At 46.5% G+C, this 24,044-nt stretch overlaps 2 protein-coding genes across 2 annotated transcripts in view; one reads left to right on the top strand and one right to left on the bottom strand.

Moving 5' to 3' along the window:
• Positions 1-11,279, bottom strand: part of LOC119121807 (collagen alpha-1(XXIV) chain) — a 36,087-nt gene extending 24,808 nt beyond the window's left edge. Inside the window, exons 1-6 of the mRNA XM_037249744.1 lie at positions 11,203-11,279; positions 10,533-11,130; positions 7,491-7,561; positions 5,080-6,203; positions 3,398-3,451; positions 1,601-1,654 (exon numbers count right to left, since the gene is read on the bottom strand). Coding sequence (XP_037105639.1) covers positions 1,601-1,654; positions 3,398-3,451; positions 5,080-6,203; positions 7,491-7,561; positions 10,533-10,585 — 1,356 coding nt within the window. The 5' untranslated portion in view covers positions 10,586-11,130; positions 11,203-11,279. The remainder of the gene's footprint in view (positions 1-1,600; positions 1,655-3,397; positions 3,452-5,079; positions 6,204-7,490; positions 7,562-10,532; positions 11,131-11,202) is intronic.
• Positions 11,280-18,476: 7,197 nt separating this feature from the next.
• On the top strand, positions 18,477-19,800 carry c4h1orf52 (chromosome 4 C1orf52 homolog). Its single transcript, XM_037250242.1, has 3 exons — positions 18,477-18,989; positions 19,101-19,323; positions 19,501-19,800. Exons 1-3 carry the CDS (start codon positions 18,687-18,689, stop codon positions 19,650-19,652), a joined length of 678 nt encoding a protein of 225 aa, XP_037106137.1. The 5' UTR covers positions 18,477-18,686; the 3' UTR covers positions 19,653-19,800.
• Positions 19,801-24,044: the final 4,244 nt, after the last annotated feature.

Here is a 24,044-nt window from a genome sequence, read left to right as displayed (position 1 = left end):
TGCTTTTGGGACGTCGGGGGCCGTCCCTTGGGGGGGGGGTTCTGTCACGTCCCCACGTCACCTGACTTCCAGCCTAGCCCGACTCATGGAATTGCCAGCACCTGCTACAGCTCGTTAGGTTCCCTATTTAACCTCTCTGTGTTCTGCCAGTAGTTGTCAGTTCGTCTGATTACCCTGCACGTGATACTGCTGCCTTTTTGTCCCCGGACCAAACTTTGTAGCCAACTGCTTCCTTGACCTTCGACCACGCTCCAGATCGCCGCCTGTCCTGACTACTTGCCCGACCTTCGACCACGCTCCAGATCGCCGCCTGTCCTGACTACTTGCCTGACCTTCGACCACGCTCCAGATCGCCGCCTGTCCTGACTACTTGCCCGACCTTCGACCACGCTCCAGATCGCCGCCTGTCCTGACTACTTGCCTGACCTTCGACCACGCTCCAGATCGCCGCCTGTCCTGACTACTTGCCTGACCTTCGACCACGCTCCAGATCGCCGCCTGCCCTGACTACTTGCTCGTTCTACATCCCCGTTTTCCCTCTCACCATTAAAGGATCGTGCTGCACTTGGTTCCCTGTCTTTGTTGCCTGACAGGATAGGCCAGGAAGAGGAGTGCAATTTGCATCATTTGAATGATTGTAACTTGGTTTTGGTCAAGTCAAGTTTATTTGTATAGCCCTAAATCACAAGCAGTCTCAAAGGGCTTCACATAGACAAAAATTGACAATTATTCTCAAAGCATCCCCTGATCTTAAGCTCCCAAAAGGGCAAGGAAAAACTCAAAACCCCTGCCCGGGGAAAATGAGAAACCTTGAGAAGGGACACAGTTTTGGTCAGAATTTAGAAAGGAAAGGGCATTCTTCAACGTTCCGGCCGGGAATACGGTGCAGTGCAGCTCCCGGGGTGCTCTGTGGCAGCCCGATGACGACAGTGACTCGTGCAGCCAAGGCTAATGGGACAAACACTGGCTGATGCTTCACGTCGCCGACATAATGATGCCTCTAAAAGACTTGGATGGATCTTTCTGCATGGATCTCTCCGGATCATCTTGCACACACTTTGGAGCCAAGCCTTCCTCGAGAACAACAGGCTCGGTCGGCAGCAATCAGGCCTAGCTTGCCCGCTCAACTCACAATGTGAACCTACTGTAAGTGAGGGCTGGCAAACTTGATGGGCATAACACTTCACGAATCATGGCAATTTTCAATCAAATCAGTTACAACGCGACTCTCATCTCGTCTCCGAGGTGCCATACGCAAGCGCGCAATTTGCTCATCCGACAAAGATCAAGGCTCTCGCTTTCACCTTTTTCCAAACAAGGGGTCAAACACACGTCCTCGGGCTGTTGCAATGTCCTGTCATGTGTCAGTTCATGACCCTGCTATCCTCCCTTAACAGTATTTGGCAGCTCAGTCTGCCAAATGATGATGAATTTCCCTCACACATTCATTCATCGTGTTTTTTCATTTGCTTATGTAAAACGACGTAGTACATAAAAAGCCACTTAACTCCATTCCATTTGGATTGGGTTGGGAGACTGGATCGAAAGCCACGTGTCTCACCATGTCAGAAAGCACAATCAGAGATGGCCGAGCGCTCACCTTGGGTCCAGGTGGTCCAGCTGGTCCAGGTTTTCCGGCAGGACCGTTGGGACCCTGAAAGAGTCGGAGCGAGAAGATGGTAAATGCCCCGTCACCGATAACGGCCAAGTACTGAAAGTGACTCATGGACAGTAATGAATAGCAGCTGCTACGTGAAGGCTCGCTTTTGGAAACATCTTCATCTTGGCAGGCTGAGTCATGAATATTTCTTCTTGCTGACATACACATATACTGTCTTCACAAAAAAATCTTTGATTCTTTAATACAGTACAGTCATGGCAACCTTCCTTTTCTTATATTATTATGTTTGGGTTTATGTTTCATTTTCATGTACAGTCTTTTATTTTAGCTGCATATTTTTCTCACGTGCTCTACAAGTTAAGTTGCTATTTGGATTTTTGTGCTGCTGTTGGTGTACAGTTTGTTCAACTTCATTCATGTATCATGTAGCTTGACATCAATTCATGGAGCACCTAAGGCATTTCACTCCTTTAACTTCTGGTATGCAAGAATTAAAACACATGCACAGACACACACTCTTTCTCATGCACAACCACACACACCACACCAAAGACACACAGTCACAGGCACACACTATAAATATGCTACATTCCTGCACATGTGTATCCCTGCTGCTTACAGGCCAGACTACCGCTCTCCAAAGACTACACTGGAGCCAAGGGCCTGGAAGAAAAATCTTGAGTTTCATTTCAAAAGTGTTTTCTCTTAAAAGAGTATATTTCATGATTATTTCTCGCCAATCGATAGCAAATGTCTTTTAGTATTCAAACTATCATTTTGGTTTTGAGAAAAAGCTTCACCTTTTTGGAAGACATCAATGACAGAAACAAACATTTGGAATTGCCACTGCTCTTGCACAGTTTCTATTTTGGAATGAACATGCACTTGAACTTACATATGAGCCGATCTTACCGAGGTTTCGAGTCATGATAATGAAGCCGCATATTCTTTGTTCAGTCCGGTAAATGAGTCGAGGAAAGAGCCACAAGCCCCAAACGATCCCAGCTTTTCCCATCATCGAGCCTTGACGACTGAATCAATCCCTATCAACATGCAAGGAAATTGCTGGAAACAGCACCTTCCTTCAAAGAAACCATGTTTGTTTCCAAAATCCTCCACCATCTGCCTTAGTTGAAAGGCTTTGATAAGACTTGGAAGCAGAGTACGTCTGTCACGCCATGCTGAGCCAGCAGACAAAACCACAGAGTGACCGCACAGTGCGCCAAACTTCCGACCACATAATAACTCCAAGCCTGGCTAGCTGGCTGGCTCTGTCGCGACGTGGTGACTCAGAGGCTTTCCATATGTTCTCCAACCTCTTACAAGTTTGACTTTTGACCAGCTTACTCTCATCTCCATCATCGTAACAAGACAGGAAAGTGGAAGCAAAACATCGCATTATGTAATCATGAGCATCATAATGGTCATCTGGTGATGTATGGAGGAGAAATACGTACGTATATACGTAGCTGGCTGAGGAAAAACCTCAATTCCATGTCCAAACGTCTTTTTTTCTGGTTCACCAACATTTCCGCAACAGGACAAATGAAGGTCCTGAATCTAGATTCTGCTGTATTTTCCCAAATGATGGGAGTTGGATAATAGAACAAAAAAAAGTCCGTCTTTTCCTGAATGCGTGAGCTTATGTGGATTGTTCCTTGCACGTACGTACGTGTACAGCAAAGCATGACCCGAGTCAAACAAGGAGGGCTCCTCCTTAATGCAGCCTACTGTATCTTGCTTTGACATGTAGCAACCTTTGCTAATCTTACTCACCCGAGAGCCTCTTGCACCTTGAGGACCAGGTAAACCAGGGGGACCGGGAGGACCCTAGAAAGAGAAAGACAGAGAGAAAGTGAGAGCGAGAGAAAAGAAGAGATTTAGAGTATGTTAATGGCAAGCAATAACATGCAGCCTCCACAGTCAATATGTCCAATTTACGGAAGAGCAAAGACGGCTTAAGTTACTACATTTTGCAGAAGAGATTGAGACTATCAGACTGGGATATGTTTCAGCCTTCACTTAAAGCATCTAGTATGTTGTGATGTTGAGGCCAATGACAAACACTGATCTGATTGGGACATCCCTGCATGCGTGCAACTTTGTATTAGCAGCAATGTCCTTTCTTTCTTTTTAAATTGCATGGCTTGAGTAGCTTTCTTTCAAGCAGACCATGAATATCAGGTTTGAGCGGTCAAGAAAACACATCAACCAATCCAACGGCATTGACGCTGCAGTTATGTTTCTCATCCATCCGAAAATCCTATTTGAAGATTTACGGAGCAACCTGTGCATCCCCCAGGGAACTACTTGGACGCATGCCTGTAAGGCAGTGGAATACAAAAGCATGCCTGTAAGGCAGTGAAATCCTCCCCCTGAGGAAGGAAACCAGCTTGTTTCAAAGTTGGACCGCAGAGGTCATGAAAGACAGAGGCGCTGAACTTCAACTGAGCGCCGTGCGTTCAAAACAGCTCAGTGCGAGTAGCCAAGACCTACAAAGAAAAATAAGAGCAGAAAAGGCCAAGCAAGATTTTGCGCCAAATTGTGTCGAGATAAAAAGAAGCATGCAAGCAGTTGTTTTTTGCATATCAAGTTGAAGCTGGTATCCATGAAATCAAGTCACTTCATTGTAATTGAGTTTAACAATCTGTTATTGCAGTGTCTTGATTAAAAGAAATTGAAATAAGAATCACAGTGGCTTTTGGATGGGTCTTGAAGTAATACCTCAATATTTGCACGATAGCAAAATCTTTCATTGAGCTGATTCCTTGGACTGAATGTGAAATACTGACAATCAAAATAAACTAGTTACTAGATTCATACAACGATTCTAAAATAGGAAAGATGAAACAACGAAGGGCAAGTTGAGCTATGTCGCCTCTACAAGCCTGCAGGCTACGTAGATAAAGGAAACTGACAGGTGAGCCTAAATGTTTTACATTGTTAAGATGAAATATCTGATGACGCCTGCCCGCGCACTCATGGAAACGTTGCTCAGTTCCTGAAAATTGGCGCTCTAAAATCATGTTCAATTATCTTGACAGCCACTTTTATGTACATCACACGGCTGGCTGGCTGGCTGGCTGGATGGATGAAGAGCAACATTTACAGCGTATTCCGACATTCTTCACAAAAGTTATTCTCTGGCACATAAAAGTCAAAGCAAAAATGTCAGCCAAGAAGAAGACTGCTTTCTGCTTGTATGTTTCCATACAGACAGAGTGTAGAGTTCATACAAGTGTTGCAGGTGTGTTCTGTATGCCTAAAAAGGCACCAAAAGGTTTTTTCATTTGCATGTAACATTCGTTACATTTCTTTGCGAAGGACAAAGAAAATGCAAACAAGACGTGCTCGGTGCACTGTAATATCATTTCTTTGCAAAGATGTTTTTCTTCAACGTGTGCCTCAACCATTTGTCTCCTCAAAACGGAAAGCGCGAATTGACTCAAGTTACTCACCGGAAGACCCGCCTCTCCTTTGGGCCCACGTAAGGCATCTTCATCCAAGTCGTACAGGAGGTCTGCCTCTTCATAGCCATCATCGTAGCCGTCCCTATCGTCATAACTGCCATCCAGCTCCGAGGAGTCTCCATTCATTTCATGATAAAGTAAAGTAGTTCCAATAGTCATTGGCAGGTGTCGCAGAGCCTCTTGAGGCCTGGAGCTTGCGGTGCTCCCAGCGTCACTCGCTGAATTTGTCTGCACCGCTGATATAGTGGGGTCCTTAAATCCAGAAATGTGCCTCTGCTCTTCCAGATTTGATTCTGCTGCAGGGCTTGAGGTCGAATCAAGTTGGAGCACAGTGTCAGAGGTTTGGTTGGAATTGATCAGCATTTGAGGAGGATCCGCTGTTCCCAGAGAGGACCTTGTGACGGGATTAGACATGGAGCTATCTTTTGCCCGGAGAGCCAAAGCGCGACGTGGCCGAGGCGATCGGTACGTGTCGGCCGGCCGGCACTGTTTTCGAAGGTAGTCGCAATAGCGTGCGGCGGCTCGGGCCGCAGGATACACATCCAGTTGGCAGATCCGCCCATTGAACGGCGCCGCTTTGGGCTCGGTCCTCCCCAAAGCCAAGGGGCCACCGCAATTGCCAAGCGTCCGAGACCTGCCCGGGGTTCGCTGTCGTTGGCGCAGCGCTCCGCAACGGGAATAGAAAGACACCGAGCGCGCTCGAACGGCGATAGCAAAAGAGCGCCGCTGCCCGTCGTGCCAATTGTAGGCAAAGCGGACGGCAGTCTCCTCTGCCGTGTAGACGAGCACTGCGCGCGGCAGGAGCCGAATGGCAAAACGCAGTCTGTCCCTGCCGTCTCTGAAACTGAAAATCAAAGCATTGTTTGCTCGCCAGGAGCTCACACTTAGCACAACAGAAAACTCCTCACCAAATTGTGGAGGAAAAAGACTGCTCGCGGGAGCCTCATAAAGAGAATTTGAGTCTAGGGCTACCCCGTCCCGTCCAGCAAACGGGACATTTGGAGGTGCCCAGGGAACATTGGGATATGCGCTTGAAGCTTTGGCACTTCTTTCGTACGGATTGTCTGTTGTTCTCGGAGCCGTGAGCCCGAGTTGATCGAGGATATCCACTCCTGGAAAAACAAAAGAGTCACGATTAGACTGGAGCCGCCTTGCTTTGTTTCTCACTAAAGGCTCATACGTTCAAAACATCAACCTCATCTTGGAATGTGAAAGAGGTCCTATCCTAACACAAAACCTCTTTTGTAGAGATGAGGTCTCATGGAAGCTTCTTCTTGGTTCCGGATCAGTCGAAAAAGAAACGTGTCACTTCGTATCTTCTCAATTGTCATCGTAAAAGAAGAAGGAAGGTGGAAGAAAATGGGTACAAATTGGAATTGTATGTGTCAAGGGAATTTTGAAAAGGTACCCTAACCTAGGCAAACTAAAGTCAAAAGTAAACGAGATCCAATGTTGACCCTTTGAACTTGTGTGCACGTTCCCGAGGTATTTTTATTGCAAATCCAAAGCAACTTCCTCCGTATTTGGCATGACATCTTGTAGAAGTGGCTGCCTTTTGGAGTGCTTGCATGAATCAAGTTGCGCTGGCCCTGTCAGAACTGCTACTGGCCCCATAGAGTCATGATGATAAGAACTTTCACTGATTTAGAACTCTTCTGTACAAATACTACATTTTTTGAAAAGCTGATAATCTCATGGATGATCAACAGAGAGACACTAGAAAGGAAATGTACACTTCAGAGAAGTAAAAAGACACTCAAATGTGTTTGTGACCTTTCGAAAAGCTTTTTTGCCCAAGGTATTTGAACTACAAAGATTGAGTTATCAATTTGCGCTTTTGAAACGTTTCTCAGTGAGAGAAGTAATACTTCTCATCTCTGTTGCTTGATTGATTGATTGATTGCATTACTTTCCCAGAATGCTCCCGTTTGTATGTACTTGAACACTCAGATCATGTTGAACCTATTCAGAGACCAAGAAAAACAGATGACACCACTGAATGGAGCAATCGTAGAGAGGTTAGTGAGGTGGTTTGCTTTTATGTGCATTCTGAGGCAGTAAGTGCAAGATCAGACATGTTGAGGGAGGAACCCATGAAAACCAGCCTCTGCCCCTGAGTCACCTGCTGCTAAGCCATAAAAAGCCTTTCATGATGCGATTAAGACCCGCAGACGGTGGGGACGCATCATTAGAATGCGTCATTATTTGGAATATCGGAACAATGCTGGATGGATGGATGGATGGATGGATGGATGGATGGATGGATGGATGGATGGATGGATGGATGGATGGATGGATGGATGGATGGATGGATGGATGGATGGATGGATGGATGGATGGATGGATGGATTCTATGGTTGCTTCCAACGGACTGTAAATGCATTTGAAATGCGACATACTTTGAGCTAGGTAGTCTTCTTCTCCAGAGAATGCTGCAAAGCATGCTGACAGGAGCAGGAGAAAGTTCCACCTAAGGGGACATGGAAACAAATGAGACATTGACACATGATCTGTTACAATCAAAATGGGCACCTAGTGATAAAGACTAAGTCAATCCATCAGGCACCATGGAAGCTGCTGGCTGACACAATGTGCGTGGCAATTTGTGGGATGATGGATGAGAAAAAAAGGGACTTTTGAAGGGAGCCCCATCAACCACGGTCTGCTCCTTGAGCTTCCACTGGCTTGCTATTTGAGTGTGATAATGGCACGAGTGCTGCCTTATAAATGTCTCACTTTGACTGTCTGTGAGAAGCAACTCTAGTTTGTGCGGCCCTGTTTGGCAGACAGCCTCAGACAGACAGACAGGCAGGCAGGCATGTTTGTTTTCCCACACTTAAGGGATGGAAAGAGAAGCACAAGCAGAAAGACACAAGATGAGGATGAGGGAACGCAAAACCGATGGAAATGCATGTAATTGCAAAAACACACAATCATCTGTTCTGCGGCAAGAACGGCGTCTGGCATTCATGTCCGGGAACAAAGTACAAAAAGACAACAGAAGAAAACAACATTCGCTATTCCAATAATATATCTGCTAAGAGGACAACTTACGACATTTTTCTTAGTTGTCACTTAATAAAAACAGACTTGAAAAGCTAAATATAAATGAAGCATTCCCTCTTGGGCTGTCCATCTGATGCTGAACCTTTTCCTGTCGTCACTGTTACAGCTATTTAAGGAATCCCTGAACAGCCCCCGAAGCCCAGCCCAGCCCAGCCACCAAGATAGGTGCTGGCAATATCCACACAAGCAAAAAAAAAAAAAAAACATTGACATTTAAAACATACATATACCGTTATTGTTTTTTTGAACCAATGAGCAATTGATGGGAATAAGTCTTCATTAAAAGTAGAAGTGAAATGCTTCCCAGTCCGTGCACTGAAAGACAAAGCTCCCCAAACATTGTTGTGTTGACTGAGGGAAATACCACTATGAGGGGAATGGCTGTCATGTCAAGACTATAAATAATCACAACAAGCCACTCAATACGTACTAACACCAATGTGTCTTTCTCCCATTAAATCAGCCCATCCATCCATCCATCCATCCATCCATCCATCCATCCAAACCAAAAACAACAACAACTAAGCGATCTGTAGCCAAGATGTGTCGTTTGTGTTTCCTCATGCTGATGTGATATTATGAAAGCGCTGACACATTTTGCTTTTTTGCAACATTTGTTATTCTTCTCGACCGATTTCAAAACTATGCTCCATGAATGAAAACACTCCACATGATGCTAAACGTGTTCTGTCATCTCTACTACCGTCGTGAATTCTTCAATGGTCTCTTAAGATTGCTCTTTGGAGTCAAAAGGTCAGTGCAGACCAGAGTAAAGATTGACTCAGTCCACAAGACTGGCCTGTGAGTAAACGTTACAGTGGTCTTTATTGGTTGACCCTTTTGGCCTTTTGCAGATGTTAGAAGCCTTAAATGGAGTCACAGAAAGACAGCAGAATTCATACAGACAGCTTGATTGCTTGCCGTTGGGGAAATTGTCAACTTAGTGGGAGTGTTATTTGTCTTTTGGCATTCACCGATCTGTCAGTTCATTGACAAAGCTAATCTGACAGCTTGGTGACGCAAGGAAAATACAATCCATTCCCTCCTTGTCGGGGCTCCGTTAAAGTTCACACTTGGACACAACCGCTAATCACTGTAACAAAATCCATACTTGTCATTGATTGAGTCACTAAGAAGAGCCTAATTTCATCATGACAAAAAGAGGCTTTGTATCTATCATTTCTATTCAAATCACAGACATATTATTCAGACACCTGAAAACTTCAGCTGTTTCCCAAAACGGACCTCTGTCCGTCTCTCTCCAAGAAGCAGTCAGTGATTTTCTCCAAGGCCAACTTGAACCTGCTACCTTTCAAGTCCACAGTGACACCAGCCCATTTCAGCAGGTCAAAGTTGAGCACCTTGCAACTTTGCAGGAACATCATCACCGACAGTAAACGTGCTCCTCCTGCAGCGACGTCTTCTAATTCTCCCTGTGTTTTGCCATGGACAGCAAAGTAGCAGCAAAGTAGCAGCAAAGTAGCAGCAATGCCCACAACAGTGGCTGTCTGTCTGGCTGGCTGTCTGTCTGATTGATTGTCTCATGCTCAAGATGGTCAACCTCTGTTGCACACACACTCAAGTGTACATTGAAAGAAGGCCTCTTGCTCAGCACAATTCTCCAATTCTAACTGTGAGCGAGCAAAAACAAGAATTGTGATCATCTCAAATCCACTTTCATGTCAAGAGGTAAGCTTCCTTCCTTCCTTCCTTCCTTCCTTCCTTCCTTCCTTCCTTCCTTCCTTCCTTCCCTCTGCAGTGAGAGCAGCAAGCGTTGAAGGAGCGCATTGTAAAATCCCTTTTGCTGACATCTGGAGAGAATTCATGACTATTTGGAATCCAAAAACAATGTCCTTCCAGACATTGCAAGGAGTACTCTCAGTTAAATATGAAAAGGGAACTTCAGTCAATTTCCCATGTCAATACAGCACATTCCTAGGAGAACTGTTCCAGAATGAACTTTAGGGTTCCTTTTTTTCGACCTCCTCTTTTACATCCCCGATGCTGACTAAGCACTTTTTCGTCAAAGCATTATGGACACCCAGGGTGCACATGAGACTCTCCAAGATTGTTCTAATGCCATACACTATATCATATGGAATTGTTTGTAATATTTTGCAAATTCCTTTATCTTTGCAAACTCAAGTGGGGGTCATAAGGAAAGAAGGAGGCCACACTTGGCTCAAGTTTTGAAAACCAACTGGAGGGGCTCCAGAGTACCTCAACGAATGAATGGTTTCGCCCGTCGTGGTAGTGAAGTGCATGAAATGAAACTATGTTCAGTCGGTTGGCAAGACGCCAACAAAGGACCACGATCATGTTTTCAATTACACAAGCACAAAGTGTTGCATAACCACTTCTATGTGCACACTTACGTTGCTGCCGCGGAAACGTGTCCACTCCTTGTCCGTTGAGCTCCTAAATGCATTTGTATGCATTTGTCCAGGCAGCAGAAATCTGGGCGAAAACAGAATCACACTCCAAAGGATGCCTGCCTGCTCATGGGCGACGCTTTTGCAGGGTGCTTTCACGTGCTCGCAGGAGTAAGGTTACTGCCACCTCAGAGATTCCACATCGTGTGCTAGATAGTCCACACGAGAGCTCGCTCCGGCTCTGGCTGGCTCGCTCGCTCCAGCTTCGGCTCTGGCTGGCTCGCTCGCTCCGGCTCCGGCTCTGGCTGGATGGCTGGCTGGCTCGCTCGCTCGCACCGGCTCGCTTTTGCGCTCTTGCAGCGCGCACTGAACCGAAGCGGCCAAACGCACAGTGGTTGCAGACGTAGCAGCGAGGTCCAAGTGTCCGTGCATTCATCTGACGACGCCTTTGAGACGCTTCTTGTCCCTCCACAGGCTGGCTGGCTGGCTGGCTGGCTGGCAGGCAGGCAGGCAGGCAGGCTGGCTGGCTGGATGGATGGCTGGGCTGTGCGCTGTGAGTTGCTGCTGCTGCGCTGCTGCTGCGCTGCTGCTGCGTCTTCACCTCCAGGCGGTGGTTGGATGGCTGGGCTGTGCGCTGTGAGTTGCTGCTGCTGCGCTGCTGCTGCGTCTTCACCTCCAGGCGGTGGTTTGCGCAATGTGCCTTGACTTGCAGTGATGAGAACGCATTCAGCCCAACACAACTCCAACCTACCAGCTGCTGGTGTTGGATTTCATCAAGATGTGCCTTGTGACATCACAGATATCATTTTGGCATGTGCGCACCATTTGCGCAAAAATGCCTCTCGTCTACTTGTAGTCTACGAAGGCGCGTATAGCATACTGTATACGTGGAGCTGTCGTTTGGAATTTTGGGCTCCACAATATACAGACTAAGGACTAAAAATGCAAGCTCTGAACTTGCTCAAACAGTAGATGTGAACGACGAGATTCTCATAGCTGCAAATCAGTTCATCCTATGAGGATGATGATGATTATTAGCAGCCTGTTTTGGCTGCATCCCCACCCCAACACACCGGCTTCAAATCATTGGGATGGTTATCAGGCTTTTCGGGAGCTTGCTGATGAGCTGATCATTTGAATCTGGTGTGGCCGCACCTAAAACAGGCTGGATAGGAGGAGTCCTTGGGGACCCCTCTTGGTGACCCCTGCTCTCAGCTCAGTGGCCACTTTCTTCTGCAAACAGCTTGTGTCCTAAGCCGTTTAGTGATGTGTCTCGCTTGGAGGCTCCTTGCCCCAAAAATAGAGTAGCATCTCTCTCTCTCTCTCTATTTAATGATTGTATAGTTAGTAGTCATCCAGTTGTAGAATTCCAAAAGTGATTATTCAGCTCAAGTTAGCGCTGGAAAATGGCTTGACGCATGTTTTCGGTTCCCTGATGCGAAATTCCCTGCAGTTGTGAATGCTTGACTGCTTCGATTTGTCGACTTACGACTTATCAGTTGTCCTACTTGTTTGTATACATTTGATGGTTTAGTCATGAAGCCAGCTTTACAGGCTTTTTTCAATCCAACAGCCTATGAGCCATTTCTACTGTTGCAGGTCCAGATGAACGCATCGCTTTACAACAAACAGAGCTCTGTGGATCCCCGAGCGGCCCATCCCATCCCACCCCACCCCACCCCACTTCCCTTTTTCGAATGATTGCAGCCTCCCCCAGCTCACTGAACAGACAGATTGCATAGAAACTCTATTGGGAGACAGAGCAGCCTTTAATACACATGCAGTAAAAGGAGAGTTGGAGTAATTGCCTTTGATGCCTTGATAAGAAAGAATGGACGAGAGGTCAAATGGACACGGAAACTCCAAGTGAGTTTGCCGAGCGCTGGAAGCAGCCGCCGTGAGCCTTCATTTTGGGTTGTGCAGGCAGCACGCATTTTTGGGCAGCACATTCTGTGTGAATGAGTGCGATAACCCTTGCTTCCTTCCTTCCTTCCTTCCTTCCTCCCTTCCTTCCTTCCTTCCTTCCCTCCTTCTCTCCTTCCCTCCTTCTCTCCTTCCTTCCTTCCTTCCTTCCTTCCTTCCCTCCTTCCTTCGCAGGCAAGCCATACAATACAAATGTATTTGACGACAGCTGCACCTGTAACAAAGTGCTGCTTTCCCAAACTTCCAGCCATCAAAAAGACAAGATGGTGAAGTTCGGACATAGATTCGACATGGACAACAATAACAAAAACACCCAAGCAAAGTTTTGCTCGATTGTGTTTTCCTGTAAAGTTCACTGAAGGCTGAAACGACGCTTGAATATAAGAATGGAAACAAAATGGAAAAATCGTCTGCGCGTGGATGGAGGAGCCTTCCTTAGTGGGAATTGATCTAATGCCAGCTGCACTAAAGTCATGTCAACTATTAAACGGGTCAAGAAATATTGTCTCCACAGCCTTGGCTTTTCTTGCAGTAAGTTGTTAGCCTGTCCTTGGTTTTGCCTTGTACGTGCGACTGGCCCTGACCCAGGGACCGCATGTACGCACGTATTCCTACCTCGCGCTGCAACATCTGAAGCCTCCCTCGCATGGGGATTTGGGAGCAAATTGTCTTTCTGATCAATCTTATGCATGTGGGAAATGTTTCTTTTGCGCATGACCTGAGTGAAGCCAAAGTCAACCAAGCGGATGAGCTGAAAAAGAAACAAGAAAGTGGATGACCAAAGAGGCTCCCGAGTTGCTGGAGCGAGCTCGTGGATCTACCTGGAGAGCCGCTACGTGAAAGAGCGGACTCTGTCTCTAATTAGCTCATGCCCCAAATCACTTCTGCCTTATGTGCATGTCAGCAGGCCTGTGATTTTGCTGAACGAAGAGAGAGAGAGCGAGAGAGAGAGCGGCCAACAGCTGGGAGAGCGCTCGACAGATGGTCCAATCCGGAGCAGTCAATAGTTGACCGAGGCAATGTGCTGAATTGTGTGTGTGTGTGTGTGTGTGTGAGAGTGTTTATGCGTCGAGGTGCTTTTGCAGAGCTTAAGCAGCCATGGGAAATCAGGGAGAGGGGCCAGGGGAGTCCAGGGTGAAGTGGCTGTTTGGGCTGAGAGGAAGTTTGGGAGTGCATGTGTGCGCGCAAAGTGAAAGTCCCAGGCAGAGCCCAGGAACACTGCATGCTCATTTTGCTTTGTGTTCCTAATGAATTCAGAAATGCAAGTTGCAAAAACTAAACCAAAGTGAGTCTCATTACCATACTTGAGAAGAATTTCTGGAAGTAGCATCCAAGTTCAAAGAGACTTTGCAGGTGCTGACTGGCTGACTGACTGACTGGTGGTCCAGTCATGTTCCCCCTTGCTTCACGGCCGGAAGTGCCCAAGCTGAACAAACGTCACACCGTGGTGCTTGCTGCTTCTCCTGCACTTTAAGGGCCACTCAAATATTTCACGTTTGCTCTGAGCACGCTGCAAAGGCCTCTGCTGGGCTTCAAGTAGGAAGACAACTTGATTCGGGGAGACGGGACGGACACCTGTTACAAAGGCGCTTGAATTGAAGACTTCAAAATAGGTTACAAAAACGAGTTGAGTTCAACCAAGAATAATCATTTGCAACTGAATGTATGTATATCAATCTTTGCTTTTGCTCCAACCATCTGCAGCATTGCTCCGGTTTCGGCACGTTTGAACAGAATATGACAGGAAGAAGAAGTTGAATAAGTGTGACTGTTCCTTCCCAAATGGAGAAGTGACCTCAGTCAGTCTTTGCTCTTTTATGTCCATATAGCAGTGCTGGCTGGCTGGCTGGCTGGCCGACTGGCCGGCTGGCTGACTGGCCGGCTGGCTGGCCGGCTGGCTTGCAGTCAGCAGCATACACAAATGAAGTCATGATGAAGTCTGTCTGTTCAGGCAGTCCCTCCAAACTTGGCTGCAACCTTGATAGCAAACATATGAATGATAGCAGTGCTGATTGTTCATCTGTGACTTGTGCCAACGTGGGGGCACAGCTTTTGCTCCACTGGACGACTGAAGCAAAGTATGAGCCTGAACCAACCTTGATGCGCAAAGAAGGAAATGGCGCTTTTTAAAATGAAATACACAGTCGGGGTCAAGTTCTCGTTTTATGTCCGTAACATCTCCCTTCAATGATATGTAGCAGTACAAGTGAAAAAGCATGTGTGCGAGCGACTTGGCCAGCACTAAAGAGCAAACAGATGAAGTGAACACAATGAATCATTTCAAGGCAGGCGGAGAGAGACTGCTCAGTAGAAAACAAGTGAGCATTGTTGACTCGTTCAAAAGCGCAGAAAATAACAACAAGTTGCGGCCTATTGTTAGACAGCTGCCATGTCATAGCTAAGGCCCTGCCTGCATGGTCGCGCCGTGAAGAATTGCATCTTGAAATAGCCTGGACGTTTGATTTGGATAGATGCTGTGTGGGGTCGGGGGTCCGTCTCATTGCAAGAAACATAACCTGAAATCAAAAGTTGGATTTGAGCTGGAGACAGACCTGAGGTCATCATTGAGACACTTTCAAGCTGACTGCTGCACCCTTGAACTGCACCGATGGAAACCCAAACACTCAACTGGCCAAGATAATATGCTTATGTCATCTCCTATTATATAATCAAGGTGACTTGAGAAATGTCTTCAAAATAGTGCCCTGCTAAAAGCTCTAACATTGGACTCGGGATAATAAAATGACCGTAAACCTGTAAAAATATGCGGGGTTTTTCTTTTATCTAACATTATTCGAAACAAAAAGTGAGAAAAAAGCCATTAATGATTTAAAAAAGCTAACACAAAGCTACTAAACGTCACGCATGGGCTGTGAAGTGTCTGCTGGTTGAGTCTCACACTGACTCCATTCACAAGTTAGCAACAAAAAATTGGGTTAAGTATAACAAGATGTTTTATTGCAGGCTTGTTTCATTGCATTGGGAAAAATGACTTCATCTTCTCTCGTGCCAGCGCATTTGCACTCTCCAAAGTTGATTCTGTGTATCGATATGGGTACTATAGAACGATGGCGTCATGGCTGCTTGTTGACTCTTACTGCTCTGCACTTCCTCTCGAAAGCACTGAGACAAGGACACTTGCCTTGATCTTTCACAAATTGAAATGGGACTCAATTGCTCAATGCCTTTTTCTCTTGAACAGTGCAAATATGCCAGCCAGTCGGAGTAGACGAATAGGATCAACCGTAAGATACTACCTACAACCCAAGCTCCATTTTTGGTCATCTTTTTTTTCCTCCCATCCAATTCAAATGGCATCAAAACGGCTTACTCGGTCGGTCACGTGTTTGCTTTTATGAAAGCCTCTGTGAATGTTGGTGCTGTTCTCCATCTTGTCAGATAGAAGGCCATCAGGGCACATTAGATCCAGGGTCAGACGCACACCTGCAGAAGTGACAGGCAGGCGTGGAAGTGCACTGCTCAGATGTGTTAAATACGCTGCACTGCTTTCGGGTGTGGTGCATTCGAGAGCATTTGCACTCACTCCATCATCCAACCTGTGTCTACTGGCCCCCTCCCGCACATCTCAGCTAGCACGAAACAACGTCGCAGCGGGCTCTGACGGCCGCAGCCTGCTCTCGTTTACGGCGGCGCAGTCGGACCGCTGAGTCGCACCGTGAACTTGGCTGGAAGGAATCTTCGGGCGGCTCCGCTTCACTGAGCAGCGCTAATGAATGGGAAAATCCCACAGCAAGGCCTTGCGGGTTCACCGTGGCCGGCCAAACAGGTAGTTCACCGACTAGAGCGAGTCGCTAGTGGCTTTTCACGGATTGTTGAAGAAGCAGACGGACCTTCTGGGGAGCTGGAGCAATCAAGCGTTAGGAGGGGAGGAACAAGGAAGCCAGGATGACCTCTTTGATCATTAAACGGTTTCTGTAGCCCAGCGAGGTTGGGGGCCGGCCAGCCGGCCATCCAGCCAGCCGGCCAGCCAGCCAGCCGGCCGGCCAGCCGGCCTCAAGTTGCTGCCGACTCCCCGCCGAGCTGCCCTGAAGGTGTGAAAGGTGCCCCCGATCCCTTCCATCACACAGCGGCAACGTGAGCACAAAGAGTCCAATTGCTTCGCTTTTGGCTTTTCAAAAAACAGAACGGGCGTCGACGTCGCATGACACAATCTGCTCATCAACTAATTGGAGAAAAAAGCAGTCAGAGAATGTGAAGAACGCCCAAGTAGAGCAAATATCATCAATCTATTCTCTTCTCTTGTTCCGGCCCCATTTTGATGTGCAGTCAAACTGTCCACATGGATGGAATGTTCTTTGTTTTGCTAGACTTTCAACAGGTATAATTGGGCGCAATAATCATGATAATAATTTATTCAATTGATATAGCGCTTTTCAAGGAGCATGAAGATCACACCATGAAGATCACAGGGAGCTGTGGAAATCAAAGCATCTAAGGAGGGGCATTGGGTGGAATGTTGCATGTGCTTAGTCCACAGCCATCAACACTGCAGGACATGGTGGAACATGTGATGGGGATCATCACCTTGGACAGCCAGCCCACCGCACCCACCCTGCTCAGCCTGACCTTTTCACCCAGATCACCCACACTTTCTCTTTGCAACCTTTTGGTTTTCTCCCCATCACACACTTTTCCAGCCAGGAGCCCCAACAGATCCGTGATGCAAGCAGAGCAGCGCCTGGGCTTCATGTCAGGAGCTTAAGAATTTCACCTCTGTTTCGAAATGTTAGGCTCCTCTAAGTGAACAGAGAAATCACGAGAGAGCAACAGCAATTTTCTCTGATATTGCGCAAAGTAAGGAAAGAATGCTGATACAAGACTAATTATGATCACAGCCTCTGGAGGATCCCCAAAATTAATCAAACATCCCACTGAATAAAACACGGCAAATTGTATCTTACTATTGTGTATTGAGAAAAAAAATGGAGTACAACTGTGAACCAGATGTGGAGCACGGCTTTGCACTGGTCAGTCCACCTCAGAATGCTTTCAGGGCTGCCAAGGGTGTCACCATGGAGATAGACTTCTCATTTTCTGATGTGAACAAAATGTTTTTCTTGAAATGGAAAAAAATACGACTATATTTTAGTTGTATTCACTGATTCATTCGAATGAATTGGCTTGCAAGCCACTCGGATCACAGACATACGTACATGCAGGCATGCAAAGAGCTCTTCAGAGTGGAAAAAGCCGGCGGGCAAACAAATCGACAGCGCTTCAACTGGGGGATGGGATGGGATGGGATGGGATGGGAGGGTGCCTTAACTTGTGACTATAATATGGTAGGTAGGATAAATCTGCCAACGAGTGAAATGAAAAAAGAAGAAGGGAATCAAACAAATGAATCAAGAAACGGCAACATGGAGAGAATGCATAGCTTCCAAGCAAAAGACACAAATATGTTCCCATAAATGCCATCACACCTTCAGGATTTGTTGGAACTGGACTTCCGGTCAATCTTGAGGCACATCAGCCGTGCAATCAGGCAGCTAACCTTTGGTAAAATCCTAAAATGCATGTGAAGCAGTCATGGAACATGAAGGGAGGGGAGGGGAGGGGACGGAGACAAGATAGAGGAATGGAACGAGAGCAGTGGCTAGTTGGGGTCAATTTATGATTTATGTATGCTGTGCTCTGTCAGGTAGGAGTTGGACCTGTGCACAAGGCCAAGGGCTAGTCCCTTTCAGTCTTCCTGATCACTTTCTAACATGAAAGAAACATGTCATGTTGAAGGTTGCTTGCAGCTGCTGAAGCGAATAACCACATGACAGTAGGCTACTACGAACTGGCAAGCCCAAACACGCGTGCACACATGCGCATGCGCGCGCACGCACGCACGCACGCACACTTTTTCTCTGGCGCCTTTGGTTTTTGCATTTGTTTGTTTGACTAAACAGACATCTAGTGGTCAAAAGGAGTAGGTGCGCCTTGAAAAAGAAAGCAAGAAATGAAATGGAGGGAGGGAGGGGCGGGGACTTTACGAGACTCCCGGTTCAAGATGGCGGCCACTCCGCATGTCGCAGAAGTTATACGCTTGACGACGGTTTGTGATTGCGACAAATATTTACGACCTATTTCAACAAACCACTTTACGACTGTATCGGGGGCTGCTTCAAAATGGAGTAAGCTTGTTGAATCGTAAACAGTCCTTAGCATTGTGTGCAATTGAGCTCAAACGATCCATGTGCACAAGGAAACGCATAGCCCTACATAATGGCAGAAGAAAAGAAGAGCGGCTCTTTAGGCTTCTTTTCAAGTTACGATGATTTGAGCGACAGTAGCGACTCGGACGAGGAGACGGGGCACCGCCGGAGGGATCCCAGCCAGAAACCAGAGACAGAAGCAAAGGGAAGTGGGGCGATCTCTTCCCAGCAAGAAAGCAAAGGAGAAGCCGGCGAAAAGCGGTTGCCTAAGCCCGACGAGCTCTTTAACTCGGTGTCCAAACCAGCGTTTCTCTACAATCCTCTCAACAAGGAGATTGACTGGGATAACTTGGCGGTTAAAGCTCCAGAAGAGGTAACTTGCATTGACACTTGATGTTTGACTTGCTATTGACTTCATGCAGGTCCAGGCACAAACCAGAGAGATTCCTCCAGGTTGACTTCTGCTTCCCTCTGCTGTTTTCAGGCTCCCAGGGAATTTAAGCCTTGGATGACAAATGCTGTACCCCCTCCCCAAAGCTATGTAGCAGCAGAGCCAGAGATGCAGAAGAAGAAGAAGGGACCTCCCCCAGGCATGGACATGGCTATAAAGTGGTCCAATGTGTATGAGGACAACGGTGAAGATGCACCAAAGGCTCAAACAGAAAAAGCCCAGTTTCTTCCTCCGGAAGAGCAACATGTTGAATCGGGTATGTACGATCGACGAGACGATCATTTCTGTTGACTCTGTTTTTGTTCACCGCGAGATTTAAAAATGTTACTCTTTCACCCTTCATCTATCCATCCATCCATCCATCCATCCATCCATCCATCCATCCATCCATCCATCCATCCATCCATCCATCCCCCTCTTACCTGCTGATAAGATGAGGAGTCCAAGACGTCACCATCAGCCAAGAAACGTCGGGTGGAGACTTTCCAGCAAAAGGAGAAGAGGAAGAGAGACATGGGACAAGCCACTTCTGACAAGAGTTTTGTTGAAGAGGAAAAAAGAATCCTCAGACAAAAGATTGAGTGAAATCAAAAGTTGCTCCAAAATACAATTAGCTGTACGTATATAGTATTTTGTCCGTTTACTTTTTACGTGTCATTACTAAATCACGTTGAAAGCAAGTTAAGTGTAAAGCTTTTGAGTAAAACTGGACAAGTGTCTGTTCAGTCATGTATTTGAATGTGTCTTTACGTTAGCTTTATAGATGCCTTTCCGTCCGTCCTACTGGATGCCAAGATGTTTTTTGGTCTGTGTGTGTGTGTGTGTGTGTGTGTGTGTGTGTGTGTGTGTGTGTGTGTGTGTGTGTGTGTGTGTGCGCGTGTGTGCGCGCGCGTGCGTGTGTGGTGTTATCATTTTTGAATAGGTTCAAACAATATCAACATGTCTTGCTGTTATGTAGTATGAATGGGTGTACGGAAAGGGGTTGAAAAATGTCCCCATTCCAAGAGGAAGTAGGCCATTTGAAAAACTGGAGGAGCCTGTGCTGCATTCAATACAGATTGGATTGAGGAAATAATGGTGTCTGCAGCGCGGCGCTCCTTTTTAACTTGTGTCTGTTGAGCAATTGTTTCATAAATGGTTTGCCACGGGCGGCTCGGTGGCGGGCTGGGTAGCACGTCCGCCTCACAGTTCGGAGGGTGCGGGTTCGATTCCACCTCCGGCCCTCCCTGTGTGGAGTTTGCATGTTCTCCCCGGGCCCGCGTGGGTTTTCTCCGGGCACTCCGGTTTCCTCCCACGTCCCAAAAACATGCTTGATAGGCCGATTGAAGACTCCAAATTGTCCCTAGGTGTGAGTGCGAGTGCAAATGGTTGTTTGTCTCTGTGTGCCCTGCGATTGGCTGGCAACCGGTTCAGGGTGTCCCCCGCCTACTGCCCGATGACGGCTGGGATAGGCTCCAGCACACCCGCGACCCCCGTGGGGACTAAGCGGTTCAGAAAATGGATGGATGGTTTGCCACGAGTGACAACTAGTAACTGCTTGCTCGCTCATGTGGCTATGATGCCATAAGGTGCATACTACCTCCATGTCATTTAAAGGTTGCTGTGTCATCCCATAAGGATTGGCAAATTGCGTTATATTTTTAAAGTCATTTTTGCCATGCTTAGCATGCGTGTGTGTTCAAATGGTCGGTCACTCACTGGTTGTAGTGCAAACGCTATTTGTCAAAAGAGCTGCGTTTCGCTGCTTTTTGCACCAGATGGCGCCATCGAGCCACTGCTTTGTACTTTGTCAGACGTGTTTACCAAGTAGCTGGTGATTTTTTCGATACTATGAGTGTAAACAGTGCCATCATTGTTGTGGTGTGAACATTTGTCCAAATAGAAGTACGTATAGAGAACGTGGCTTGGGATATTCTTGAAGCACAACATAACACTATCATTAACACTGCACTTGGAATATAGGGGGGAAACTGTACTCCCATAAAATGAACATGTTCAAAATGTAGGCTACCAAGATCAACGTTAAACACTTTGACAATGTTTGGAGCAAACGCTTACAATAGCACAATGTCTTGTGTTTGCGCCAAACATTTGCCCCTTTCTTGTCTTGTGTCTCTTTTTAGCCTCAGCATCATGCCCTGCAGACATCATCCATCCGTCCGTCCGTCCTTCCGTCCATCCATCCATCCATCCATCCATCCATCCATGACTTGCTTGCTGTCTTGTCCAAAGCACACTCACTACCTTGTGCTTTTCTGCTCAAGATTCTCCAAAATGACTCTTTGGTTGGTGGCTGCGAGCCAGACAGAGCACTCTGTGCGGTGTCTGATCTGACGTTGGACATCAAATGAAATGCTCACACCCAAGCATAATATAATTGACAGTAATAGTGTGGTTCAGATGACTGACGGCAGCAGAATAAATATTTCCAAAGTGGAGCTCACATTTTTCCACATATCAACGCTGCGGTCAGACTTGAGATTTCTTTCAGCTTAAAAAGAGACGACTCCGTTCATTCCAAGACGCAAAGCGAGCTTACTTGCTGTCTCTTTAAAAATGGCCTCAAAGCTGTAGCTAATAAATAACCTTCCTTACCGTTCCCTTCCTTTGCCACCTCAGTTTGCCTTGGCTATGCTGACTGACTCTTCTTGGGGAGTAGCAGTCGTTTGCATATTGTACTCATCCTTGGACGCCAAAGACAAGATGTTCCTTCCATTTTACTCGGGATTAACTCGACGTCATTTATCCTGCTCATCTTAAGATGCATTCTTTTTCATGATCATTTTTCCATTTTCATTGCTCCGTTCAAATCTTGCTAGCACTTTGAACTTTTTGTTGGTTATGTGTTTGGATGATTCATGTCGCATCAAGCAGTTAACCGTGTTAGCAGGGCACAGGGCAGCAATCCTCGAGCGCATGTGGCTTTTTAAAGGAGGCTGGCCATTCATTGGCAACAACTGCCTTGTTCTTTTTTTCAGTAGAAGCATGACTGCACAATCCACTCATTGCCTCATGTGATTGGACAAGCAACTCATATCATGCTATTTCTAGCTTTAATTAGAGGCATACGTCTATACGATCATATGTCGCAATCTAATTTCTCATCAAATAGAAGTTCATTTGGTGGCTATTTTTCGCACCCCAATGTAGTATCATCAAATATTGTATTCAAAGCACCACAGCCAAATGACTCTCAAATGCCATGACTGATTTGCAGAGAGCCTTTTATCATATATATATATATATTTTTTTTTTTTATTGTAAAATATGAATAACTAGGAATAATGTGATTGTCCATGATTGTCCTAGCTGCAGGCGCCTGGACAAGGCTTCTCTGACAGCCATCATCGGGCCTAATTTATACCCTGAGAAAGGCTTATGTCCAGCACATAAATTTCGTTGTGGTGCACACTCGGAAAAAGGGAAAGCCTATAAAGCAGCCAGGACACAGCCAGAAACACACAGTGTGGGAACAATGGCCGGCCAGCCATCACCAGCGAGGGGAGGGAGGGAGACCCAACAGCTGCCAAGCTCCAACATGCAGTCAGGTGCACGGACACACACACACACACGCTTTCTATTTCCTTCTGCTCTCATGCAGTTTTCTTTCTCTGTGTCCAAGCCTTGAAAAAAGGGGGGCAACTAAGCAGATGTTCTGCCACTGCCTTCACAAAGGGTGCAAGTGACTGGTAGTCAGGGGTGGGGGGGTACAGAAAAGACTTCCTCTTTTTTTCAAGCACTGTGTTTACTGCAGCATCGTACAAGTGCGTTTTGCGTGATATCTCCTCATGAATGTTGTGTTTTTTTTCATTTTTTTTTCATTTCTCCTCGCTAGCAAAACATAGCAAATAGGCTATTCCAGGCATACAAAGATTTCCAGCATAAAAATAGCATTAAATAAGTGTTATTTATCAGTCCACACCCTGTCGTGAATATATATATCCTGGAGTGCGGTGCAGTGGAGTCCAAAGGTTTGTGAAGGGAGTTCTTCAAACATGTGGTCTCTTTCCCCGCTCCTCCTCTTCCTCCTCCCCTCTAGCTCCTTTTTTTTCTTCTTCTTCTTCTTCTTCTTCTTTTCACAAAACACACTATACAGCCTGCAGGTTTTGACCTGAAAATAAGTGCCCAGACAGGGTCTAGTCAGGCAGGCAGACGGAGCGAGTGAGGCGTCAGGGCCTCCATGTCTCCTGCAGTGTAATAACAGATGCTTATCATGTTTTACTGAGGCTAGTGATGGTTGGTTGGTTGGTTGGTTGGTTGGTTGGTTGGTTGGTTGGTTGGTTGGTTGGTTGGTTGGTTGGTTGTTGGGGTTAGGGCCAGTGGGGAGTTCAGGGCGGGACACAGGGGCCCTGTCCATGCATAGCTTTGGCCATAAATGCCCTCGTTAGAAAGTTGGAGCAAATGAGCGCAATATGTGTGTGCGTGTATTTGCGTTTGAACAACAGGTCCACTGAGTGAGCACATGTGCCTTCCCTCACGCACAAGCAGCTTTTCAGCAGCTTGTCCTTTTGCACATTCCAGGTAAAGGCAACAGCAAACAAATGGCGGCTTAAGGTTCAAGTGAAGAATGTTTCATTCGGCTTCTCTGCTGCCTCAAGCCTGAGGTTGTGCTGCCAGCTTAGACAAGGGTTAGCCAGCCGCAAGGTCAAACAAGAGGGGATTACGCAAGATGCACTTGAGATAAAAGTGGCACTTTAATCATCGGTACCAATCCGTCTAGCAAGTGTGATGTTGATCATGAAGATGGAAACCAGCCACGAGCAAATGCCAACAACTGAACTCTGTGTGTAGCTTGTGCTATATATATATATATATATATATATATATATAGGAGATGTATAGTTATGCAATGAAAAATATGCCAGGATTGAAAACTTTGCATTATGTACAGAGCAAAAATCCAACAACATTTAAAACATTTTTAATCTAGTTTTTCGCAATCATCTCCATCGGTTGATGTATATTGTACAGAATAGC

The sequence above is a fragment of the Syngnathus acus genome, chromosome 4 (assembly GCF_901709675.1).
Source record: "Syngnathus acus chromosome 4, fSynAcu1.2, whole genome shotgun sequence".
Lineage (NCBI taxonomy): Eukaryota > Metazoa > Chordata > Actinopteri > Syngnathiformes > Syngnathidae > Syngnathus > Syngnathus acus.
This window is presented reverse-complemented; position numbering and strand designations above follow the sequence as displayed.